Raw genomic sequence first — 11,393 nt, 5'->3', positions numbered from 1 at the left:
ACACATAATCTGATGGTTCTATAAAACGATTATCAGCAGCATTATAGAAAAGAATTTAAATAAATTATGTAACTACTAATAATGTATAAAACAAAAACTTTTAGCTTATTGAATAAGGGAGGAGACTGCGGAGTCTCCAGGCCAGGACCAGCAGACTGAAGGACAGCTTCATCCATCAGGCTGTCAGGAAGCTGAACTCGCTCCCAAACTTAACCCCCCGTCCCTCTTCTGCCCCAGGCACCACTGAATTATCATTTTTGTTTAATGTAGAAACTCTTTAATACATTTTATCAGTTCTTTGAAGGTCCCAGAGTGGAGACATGTAGGCACTGGGAGCTCTAGACTTGACTCGGACTCAAATATGGGACTCGAGACTCGACTCTGACTCGAACTCTAGTAATGGTGACTCGACTTGGACTCGACTCGGACTCTTCTTTGGTGACTTGGACTCGAACACTGGGTTTCGAGACTCAACTCGGACTCGACTACAACACTGCTCTGTGGTGTGAACTCTAATGTGGGTATATAAAGTGTTGTTTTCTGTCTGAAAGTCTTTCCACATTGTTCACGTTAAAGGTTTCTGTCCAGTGTGAATTCTAATGAGTCTTGAGGCGTGCTTTTCTTGTGAAAGTCTTTTCACAGTGATGATAGATCAAAGGCTCATGTACGATGTGTTTTAACGTGGCGCTTAAAGTGTTTCCTGTCTGTGAATGTACTTCCACACTGAGGGCATATAAAACTGCTCTCTCTTGAATGAATCTCCATGTGCCTAGTTAGGCCTTCCTTACATACAAAACATTTTCCACACTGATCACATGTGAAAGGCTTCTCTCCAGTGTGAACTCTCATGTGAGCTCTAAGATGTCCTTTGTGGTTCACAGTTTTTCCACACAGTGGGCAGCTGTAAGGCTTCTCTCCAGTGTGAAGCCTTATGTGAGAATGCAAAGTTGCTTTATGAGGGAAACTTTTTCCACACTGACCGCACACAAATGGCTTCTCTCCAGTGTGAATTCTCATATGAATCGTTAGACCTTCTTTTCGTAAGAAACTCTTTCCACACTGTTGGCAGGTGTAAGGCTTCTCTCCAGTGTGAATTTTCATGTGAATCCTAATGCTTTCTTTTTGTGGGAAACTCTTTCCACATTGTTGGCAGGTGTAAGGCTTCTCTCCAGTGTGAATTCTCATGTGAATCCTAAGACTTTCTTTTCGCGGGAAACTCTTTTCACACTGTTGGCATGTGTAAGGCTTCTCTCCAGTGTGAATTCTCATGTGAAGCCTAAGACTTTCGTTTCGTGGGAAACTCTTTCCACACTGTTGGCAGGAGTAAGGCTTCTCTCCAGTGTGAATTCTCATGTGAATCCTAAGACTTTCTTTTCGCGGGAAACTCTTTCCACACTGTTGGCAGGAGTAAGGCTTCTCTCCGGTGTGAATTCTCATATGAGCTTTAATGCTGTCTTTTTTGTTCAGACTCTTTCCACATTGTTGGCAGGTTCTAGATCTAGACTTCTGAGCTCTTTTTTGTGAGGAAGTATTTTCAGACTGTGAAAAACAAAAAGATTTTTCTCCAGTTATGAAACTGTGGTGTTTTTCATGCAGATCTTTTTCCATTTCATTCAGATCTTGACTCTCCTCTTTAATTGCAATCAAATCTAAGGAAAAAAAGACAAATACATTTTAGAGAGTTACTCCACCCCAAGATGAAACTGTTGTCATTAATCACTTACCCCCATTTCACTCCAAACCCATAAAAGCTTCATCCATCCTCGGAACACAATTTAAGATATTTTGGATGAAAACCTGGAGGCTTGAGAGTGTCCCATAGACTGCCACACTCCAACCATCATTGCTACTGTCTACCGACCCCCTAAACTGATTAGTGAATTTTTAAATGATTTTGCTGCTTTCCTCACCCATTTATCTTCTCTCTCGCTGGACATATTACTGCTGGGCGATAACAATATCCACATGGACAATATCAATCTGCCTCTCACCAAAGACTTCACCTCATGCCTTGACAGTTTTGGATGTCAGCAACATATTACTTTTCCAACACACTGTAAAGGACATATTCTGGACTTAATCTGCTGCTCTGGTGTCACCCCTTCTGATTTTACAGCTGATGAACTCCCCCATAACTGACCACTTTCTCCTCTCATTTACTGTGAAACTCACTCAATCCATATCTAAAATACTACGCCTTATTTCATTTCGGAATATAAAAAATATAAACCCTGATACTCTCACTTCAAGTATATACTCCTTCTGCCTCTCTCACCTTTCACTGCTGGTTATATATGCTATATATAATTTTGTATGTGACGAATAAAAATCTTGAATCTCTGACACTCACAATCTATCCACCCCTGACGATCTTGTCTCTCATTACAACACTTGACTCCACAATATTCTTAATTGCCTTGCTCTGTTAAAAACCAAAACTGTTTCTTTTTCTGTCTCTGCCCCTTGGTTCACTAACGATCTTTGTCTCATGAAAGCCAAAGGTCGGCAACTTGAACGTCTCTACAGAAAAACTGGTCTCACTATTCACAAAGAAATTTACAATAACCATATCTTACGTTATAGGGACTCCATTGCTAGCACCAAAACCCACTACTACTCTGGTTTAATTAATGCCAGTAAAGGAAACTCAAAGTCACTGTTTTCCTTACTTAACAATATCACCCAACCCCAGGACTTTCTCCCCCCTCAATTGTATACAACCTCCTTCTGCAACTCCATTATGTCCTTTTACTGAAAAAATAAAAACATCCACCAGCTCCTTGTAACAATCTCTCACCTAAACATCTCAGCTGACTTTCAACCATTCACTCACTCATTCTCCTCCTTCCAGCTCCCCGTTATTTTAGAAATTACAGAACTCATCCAGAACACCACCCTACTCATCAGGCTTTCTTCCATCGGCATCACCCACACTCCATTAGACTAGTTCACATCTTATCTCTCTGGCCGCACTCAGTTCGTTCAGCTAAAGTCTTTTAAATCCATTCCCTCCTCCATCACTACAGGTGTGCCCCAGGGATCTGTCCTGGGGCCCCTACTTTTCACCATTTACCTCCTTCCACTCGGCAATATCTTCCACAAATTTAACATTCACTTCCACTGTTATGCTGATGACACCCAGCTCTACCTCTCCACTAAACCCTCGTCCACTCTTCCGCCCACTTCTCTTATTGCATCTCTGAAATAAAAACCTGGTTCACCCAAAACTTCCTCAAATTAAACAGTAATAATAGGTAATAATAATAGGTTCTCCTCATTGGCACCAAACCACTCTATCCAAAACCGAGTTTCAATCTCACTTTTGATAACTCCTTCATTTCACCATCCCCCAAGTTAAGAGTCTGGGTGTCATCCTTGACAGCACACTATCATTTCAATCCCACATCAATACCATTACCCGGTGTGCCTACTTCCACCTACGAAACATCAATCGCCTCCGCCCCACCCTAACCCTCCACACTGCTGCCATCCTTGTCCACAGTCTAGTCACTTCCCGTCTGGATTATTGTAATTCTCTCCTCTTTGGCCTCCCTCACAAATCTCTCCATAAACATCAACTGGTCCAGAACTTAGCTGCCCGCATCATAACTCAAACCCGCTCCATTCAACACATTACTCCTGTCCTCCAACAGATCCACTGGCTCCCTGTCCAGTTTCGCATCCAATTCAAAATCCTTCTCTTTACATTCAAGGCCATACACAATCTTGCCCACCCATATTTGTCTGATCTCCTCCAGGTTCCCGCTCCCTCCCGTTCCTTCAGATCCTCTTCCTCCATACACCTGTCTGTCCCCTCTGCCCGTCTCACCACCATGGGGAGCATTCAGCCACTCTGCTCCCCGTGGAATTCATTACCACCCCAACTTAGAAACATTGATTCATTCCCCCATTTTAAATTACAACTCAAAACACATCTGTTTAAAAATGCTTATTCCATTTGATGTTTCTTTTTTTTTTAATACTGTTTTATGTATTCATGTACAGTGTCCTTGAGTGCCGAGAAAGGCGCCTTTAAAAAAATGTATTATTATTATTATTGTTATGTAACACCCCCACCACTAAGATTACAGACCAAAGGCGTTTGATTTTCTTTTTATTGTAAATGTAGGCCTTGCACCTTGTTGTTTTGTGCGCTCCTGTCTCTCCCTCACTATCACTCTCAGGTTAATTACCCCCAGCTGCCACTTGTTGTGAGCATGCCTGAGACTGAGTGGAGCAGTAACAATGTAGCCTTCTGACGCTGCTAGGGAGGATCACTTCTTCCCAGTTTTTGACCGAATCTTCTTGTGTCTGCCCATGCTACTAGCCCTGTTATGTTATGCTGCATTCACACCAAATGCGAAATGCACAAAAGCACCATTCGCTCGTATCGCGCCAGACACTCAATTCACGCCATTCGTGTGAACTAGATGCCTACTGCAAACGCCTCATTTGCGCCTCGAGACCTCCAGACGCATGTAAACGAGTCTTTACATTGACTTAACATTGAAATCATTCGCGCCAGACGTTCTATTCAAGTTTGGTGTGAATGCAGCATTAGGAATTTATTCTCATTCATGAGTGCTTCCTAATAGTTAAATCTTTGTGAGGGTAAGTAAAAGGTAATGTGAATAATTTTTATGTGCTGACTGTGTGTTTCTTACCAGCTGAGAACTGAAGTGTATTCTCATTGTTCTATTTACCGCCTTTAATATTACTTTAAACTAGTATAATTTATTTCTTGTTACGCCACCACAATACCTCTCTAAACTAACGTAACATCTACATGTAACATGGGGGTAAGTGAATAATGACAAAATTTTCATTTTGGTGTGGAGTATCCCTTTAAGCCCATTTTAATGGCATAGAGCAAAGGACATCAAAACATTTAAAACATCAAAACCAACAATCCAGCTGTAAGCTAAGATGACTGGCTCAATCGCTACTGGTCAATGTCACAAATTGGGGGGCCATGCATTAAAGTGATAGAGCTAAACTTCAGTTCCCATTTTTTACTATAAATTTATCAACATATCAAACATCAAATACCCAACTTCAAATATCTTGCCATTGTGGTGAACAAATTTGATGATAATTATATGGATCTCCTAGAAGGAGTGCATACATTATTTACTAAATCCATTTACGAATGTCTGTTGGGTGAATCTAATAACTGTATTGTTGAAAGTTGGCTGTCTTGATAACAACGTTATACGTACGGAGTTTGGTGACAATACAGGTGCTGGTCATATAATTAGAATATCATCAAAAAGTTGATTTCACGAATTCCATTCAAAAAGTGAAACTTGTATATTATATTCATTCATTACACACAGACTGATATATTTCAAATTGTTATTTCTTTTAATTTTGATGATTATAACTGACAACTAAGGAAAATCCCAAATTCAGTATCTCAGAAAATTAGAATATTGTTAAAAGGTTCAATATTGAAGACACCTGGTGCCACACTCTAATCAGATAATTAACCCAAAACACCTGCAAAGTCCTTTAAAATGGTCTCTCAGTCTAGTTCTGTAGTCTACACAATCATGGGGAAGACTGCTGACTTGACAGTTGTCCAAAAGAAGACCATTGACACCTTGCACAAGGAGAGCAAGACACAAAAGGTCATTGCAAAGAGGCTGGCTGTTGACAGAGCTCTGTGTCCAAGCACATTAATAGAGAGGCGAAGAGAAGGAAAAGATGTGGCAGAAAAAAAGTATACAAGCAATAGGGATAACCGCATCCTGGAGAGGATTGTGAAACAAAACCCATTAAAAATGTGGGGGAGATTCACAAAGAGTGGACTGCAGCTGGAGTCAGTGCTTCAAGAACCACTACGCACAGACATATGCAAGACATGGGTTTCAGCTGTCGCATTCCTTGTGTCAAGCCATTCTTGAACAACAGACAGCATTAGAAGCGTCTCGCTTCAAAAAGGACTGGACTGCTGCTGAGTGGTCCAACATTATGTTCTCTGATAAAAGTAAATTTTGCATTTCCTTCGGAAAACAGGATCCCAGAGTCTGGAGGAAGAGAGAAGAGGCACATGATCCACGTTGCTTGAGGTTCAGTGTAAAGTTTCCACAGTCGGTGATGGTTTGGGGTGCCATGTCATCTGACCATTCCAACAGGACTTGGCACCTGCATACAGTGCCAAAGCTACCAGTACCTGGTTTAAGGACCATGGTATCCTTGTTCTTAATTGGCCAGTAAACTCGCCAGACCTTAACCCCATAGAAAATCTATGGGGTATTGGGAAGAGGAAGATGCGATATGCCAGACCCAAGCATGTAGAAGAGCTGAAGGCCACTATCAGAGCAACCCGGGCTTTCAAAACACCTGAGCAGTGCCACAGACTGATCGACTCCATGCCACACTGCATTGCTGTAGTAATTCAGGAAAAAGGAGCCCCAACTAAGTATTGAGTGCTGTACATGCTCATACTTTTCATGTTCACTTTTAAGTTGGCCAAGATTTCTAAAAATCCTTTCTTTGTATTGGTCTTAAGTAATATTCAAATTTTCTGAGATACTGACCGAATATTCAATGACATTCTGATTATATGAACAGCACCTGTAGGTAACACTGACTTCAGTACTTCAATCAAAAGGGGATACTACTGAGCCCCCTGCTCAACATCCATGCATGAGACATTTCCTACACCTAATGGTTCACAACTCTGATGTGCATGAAAAATTTTCTGAAATTTTAAATGGTTAACATGAAAACACCTGAATGTCCAAAGCCTCAAAAACATATTGTTTGGGTAAAGCTAATAATTGTTGATGTAAAATCTGTTAGGGTCATTGAGAGCAAAAAATATAATAATACAAATATGTATGATATATTCGGCAGTGGTGACGTGTACAAAATGTATTGAGCTTGTAAACATGTAAAGGGCCTGAAAAGCTTCCAAAAACAAGAACTCCTTAAAAGAACAGTAGGGCTCTGAGGCCAATGGGTAAAAATCGCCAGAAGAAGTAGAGCAGTCATCATCACGGGCAACAAAATTCCCTGGAAGTCAATTTAAGGGGAAAGTAACTGACAATTATTTTTTCTTTTAGTTAATGATTTTATAAAATAATTTTGGACAGACTGGTCGTTTTGTTGTATAAGACCTTGAAGAATTTGAAGACCCTCAAATGCAAACTGTGTTTTGTCTCAAGAGAGCAACCATACATTGGTGTTTTTTTACTTCCTTTTTATATTCCTTCCTTTTTAGAATATGACCTCAGCAGCCGTTTATGAGCACTGTTTATTCATATTGATAATTTAAGTTGAACGCTTTCAAACTTACGATATACACTACAGTCTCCGTGCTCACAGCGTCCCAAACACAAATAATTTTTATATATTTTTTTTTATATTTTCATTGTCTGGCTATCTGGTACTTCGTTATGGAGTTAAAGGTTAATATTATAACTTTTTCGCTAGTATTCTATCACATTGTGAGTTTATATTAGCACCTTTTGTTGTTTTCTCGTGGTAACTGATAGAGCGTTTGGACACGGAAGTGCTGCTACGTGACGTCAGACTTAACAAGCGAATAGACTAAACAAAAGCAAAGTACGTGGATTTAAACACTTGCATACCATCGTGCTGGATATTTAATGGTGAGAAGAGCAGCAAGTGACACGAGAAAGGGTTTGACTTGTACCAAAGTTTTAGAAATGATTATGTAGCGTGACCCCTCCAGCGAGCTGCAGCTTATTTGAAGTTGATATTGAGAATGAGGAGATGCGTCACGGTAGCTTGCTGTCACGTGACGAATTGCGCCCGTCCACCATTTTGGGAGGATACGCTATTGGTTGCCAGGGGCAATATATATATAAATACATGTATATAATATAGAAATTAAGAAGAAATGGAGAAGAATGCGGCAAAAGAAAAGGGTCCTTACAGGGAGAAACTTACTACCAATGCCAAACAGAGGTATTTAGAGAAACTGGCTAATATAAAAAACGTCGACCCATACGAGCTGCCTGCAGCTGAATGGAACAAAGACCTCGACTCTTTACCACCTTGCACTTACATGGAAATAGTTAATTACTTGGTTTTTGGCATCAGTTATTACACTATGCTAGAATTCAAAAGCCTGAAATCCTTGGAAAGTTACGAGACATTCTGCTGCGGCTGGGTGTGCGACTTGGTCATCTACAAGCCCCCAAACTGTGAAAACACCGTTGTACTGGCAAAGGTAAGTTGCTTCACCTTTTGTCAAATCAAGTCACTTTTAATTATATAGTGCTTTTTACAATCCAGATTGTATCAAAGCAGATTAATAATATAATAATAATAACAGTAAAATAACAAAGTTTGTTTCTGCTGTAACTTACAGCAGCTCTGGATCAAACAGTGATGGCATTCAGTTCAAAGAAATAGTGTCAATTGGGGGTGTAACAATATCGTGTCACAATATATTGCAATACAAAAATGCAACAATATATATCGTGGATAGTGACAATATGTAGCAGCTAGTGTGTATAGTTCACCCAAAATGAAAATTACTGTGTGAGGAAAGAAAATCAAGTTTACAGACACCCAAGAAATCAGACGTCTCTTTGTCACATCGGAGACATGCTCTCCCTCATGCTTTTTCCATGTAGGGAAACGAAAAAACTGTAACAAATGGTTCCTACGGTTTACACGACAATCGTGTGAGACACTGGAGCAGTTTTTTACACAGCAGTGTTTTCCAGGCATTCTAGAATAGTTGCGACAACCTCCTCTACTACCAATGTAAACAATGAACTGTGCTGTCGGGTATCCTCCCAAAATGGCGGAAAGGGGAGGAGACGCGGTCTCTGGGGGCGGGCGCTGTGTCGTGACGACATCTCCTCATTCTCAATTGCATTTTGGTTCATAATACATTATGTTCATATATTTGATGCGAAGTAGATTTTTTTTACAGGATTTTAAGGTTGTAAACTGGCTTTACCATCAAGAAAAGAGGAGCATTTCACATATAGGCCATCTGTACTTTTCACCATCAAAAGGAAGCAGGTGCATAAACACACTTCTTTTTTTATTGTTTACTATGTAGTTCTGAGAGCATGAGGTGCAGATTTTGATTTTTTCAGATACTGTACATCAAGGTAAGTGCACAAAGGTCTCTCTCACACCCTCTCTTTCTCTCTCTCTCTCTCTCTCTCTCTATCACACACACACACTATAATTTGCTATTATACTCCATATAACTCCATACAAGCCAGAAACTAAGCCTTTTTTTGCACAGGCCTATCTAAAGGGTTAATGGTCCCACCTAGTGATCAACTGTAAAAAATAACAAATGTTACCTCTTCCCAACAGGGAAAACCACCAACAATCAAGAATCTCACAGACACACAAACACTATAATTTGCTGTTATACTCCATATAACTCCATATACAAACCAGAAACCAAGCCTTTTTTTGCACAGGCCTATTTAAAGGGTTAATGGTCCCACCTAGTGATCAACTGTAAAAATATTTTTTTTTTACCTCTTCCCAAAAGTGAAAACCACAAACAATCAAGAATGCATGATTATATGGTGTCATGGCTTTGCAATCAAAAAATGTCGTTATAATGGAAGTCAATGGGGCAAAAACAGCCACCAACAACAAATTAGGGAGAAAAAAATTTAATCTAATGCTGCACAAAAACTAACAATGCATCAAAGCAATTCTTGTTACTAATCGTTGACATGCCCAAGACTGTGATAAAAGGTAAAAAAATATCCAGTCCACAATCACTTCTTATATTGAAAATATGTAATTTTGTGTGTTTTTTTTCCCAAATCAGTGACATTATTTATGAACTTGGTAAATAAAAAGTTACAATCTTGGAATTTAAAAAAAAAATTGGTAGTTTTGATCAGGACTGAGGTTGATTAACAGATTTATGCAAAAAAAAAAGAAAAAATATTTATCTAATACATTTTTACAGCAGTTTAATTTAGTGGATGTTTTCATCCACGAACATTCCCGAAAGGATAGTGAATTTGCCCACAGTGTACCATTGAGTTTTTGAAAAATGTCAAAGCATTTTCCCAAAATATGGGTCAAAATAAGATTTGTCACCAAAAATCATTCCATTAGCTCAAACACAGAGAAAGTTGTGGCCAAAATAAGACTCAACTTTACCCCCTAGTGGACGAAAACGTCCCCAGCAACGCACAAGGGTTAAGGTCAATATTTAATTCATAATTCATCCAAGAAGTTTACCTTCTGGTCCTGGGGGTTGATAGAAAACCAAAAAATTGGTTTTGAAACAGTGCATAATAGTGACTGAATGAGATTCAAAAGAGCTGGTAATACTCAGAGAAGGTAAAGGAATAAACTTCCAATCAGTAGAGATAAGAAGACCAGTACCCCCACCTCTTCCAGTCAGATGGGGAGTGTGAGAAAATGATAAATTATTGGAGAGTGCTTCAGGAGTAACAGTGTCCTCTGGTTTGATCCATGTCTCTGTCAGGGCCATGAGGTTTAGTCTTGAATGACTAGAAATAGATCTAATGAAATCTGTTCACTGGAATTGTTTACTGCAGACTGACAATTCCAGAGACCGACAGAAAAAGAAAAGTAGTGTATTTGCAGACATAGATAAAGTGCACAGGTTGTTAGGATTGCGTCGCCTATACTGTGTGATGCGTGGTTGGCAAATGGTAGTAATATTGTGGATTTGGAAAAACATAGTAAGAGTCGGTCATTTAAACTGAACCTGAACTGAAACGATGTGTAGAAAAGAGAATGCATCAAAAACGATAGTCATGTCCCTGCCTGGTGAAGTTGCACAGTGGGTTTTTACACTCTTTGCACGATGGCTGCTGCGACCGCTGAATAAGCTGCCGGTTGGATTACCTGAGGGTTAATACATTTTCTATCTGGGCTGAACTATCCTTTTAAGCCTCAGCACAAAAACTGCACCTATTAAAGTTCACAATGACCTTTCATCCCAGCTAGTTCAACTCTTCTAGTGCTGTGCCATTACATCAACATAGACTACAACATTCTCTGATTATTATGCTGACATTTGTGCACAAGCATTAGCACGGTTTAGGTTCAATCTATCTGTCCACTGTTAATCATGTTTGATATAACATCTCTGTATTTATACAAAGTAGGGAGTGCCAAAGGGCTCGGTATTAGGTCCTCTCTTTTTCTCCTTATATACTGTATGTTCCCCCTGAGGGACATCATTCATTTTCACTGTTATTCCGAGGATACTTGGGTTTTTATTGTAACCTGAAAACACTGCACAGCTTAAGTAGTTAGTGAAGTGTATCATTAATATTAAGGCTGTATCAACTAATCAATGAAATAAAATATAAAACTCAATAATTAAAACATTAGTTCACCGAAAAATGAAAATTATGTCATTAATGACTTGTTCCAAACCTGTAAGACCT

General features: G+C 39.5%; 1 protein-coding gene across 3 annotated transcripts in view; it reads right to left on the bottom strand.

The window, feature by feature from the left end:
* Window positions 1–484: 484 nt before the first annotated feature.
* The window catches only part of LOC132106099 (gastrula zinc finger protein XlCGF8.2DB-like), a 102,466-nt gene continuing 91,557 nt past the window's right edge, over window positions 485–11,393 (bottom strand). For all 3 annotated transcript variants that reach the window (XM_059511729.1, XM_059511728.1, XM_059511730.1), the window contains one exon: window positions 485–1,649. In XM_059511729.1, the coding sequence (XP_059367712.1) occupies window positions 661–1,649 (989 nt within the window). In that variant the 3' untranslated portion in view covers window positions 485–660. The remainder of the gene's footprint in view (window positions 1,650–11,393) is intronic.

The sequence above is a fragment of the Carassius carassius genome, chromosome 26 (genome assembly GCF_963082965.1).
Source record: "Carassius carassius chromosome 26, fCarCar2.1, whole genome shotgun sequence".
Lineage (NCBI taxonomy): Eukaryota > Metazoa > Chordata > Actinopteri > Cypriniformes > Cyprinidae > Carassius > Carassius carassius.
The sequence above is the reverse complement of the archived record's forward strand: the minus strand, read 5'-3'. Positions and strand labels throughout refer to the sequence as shown.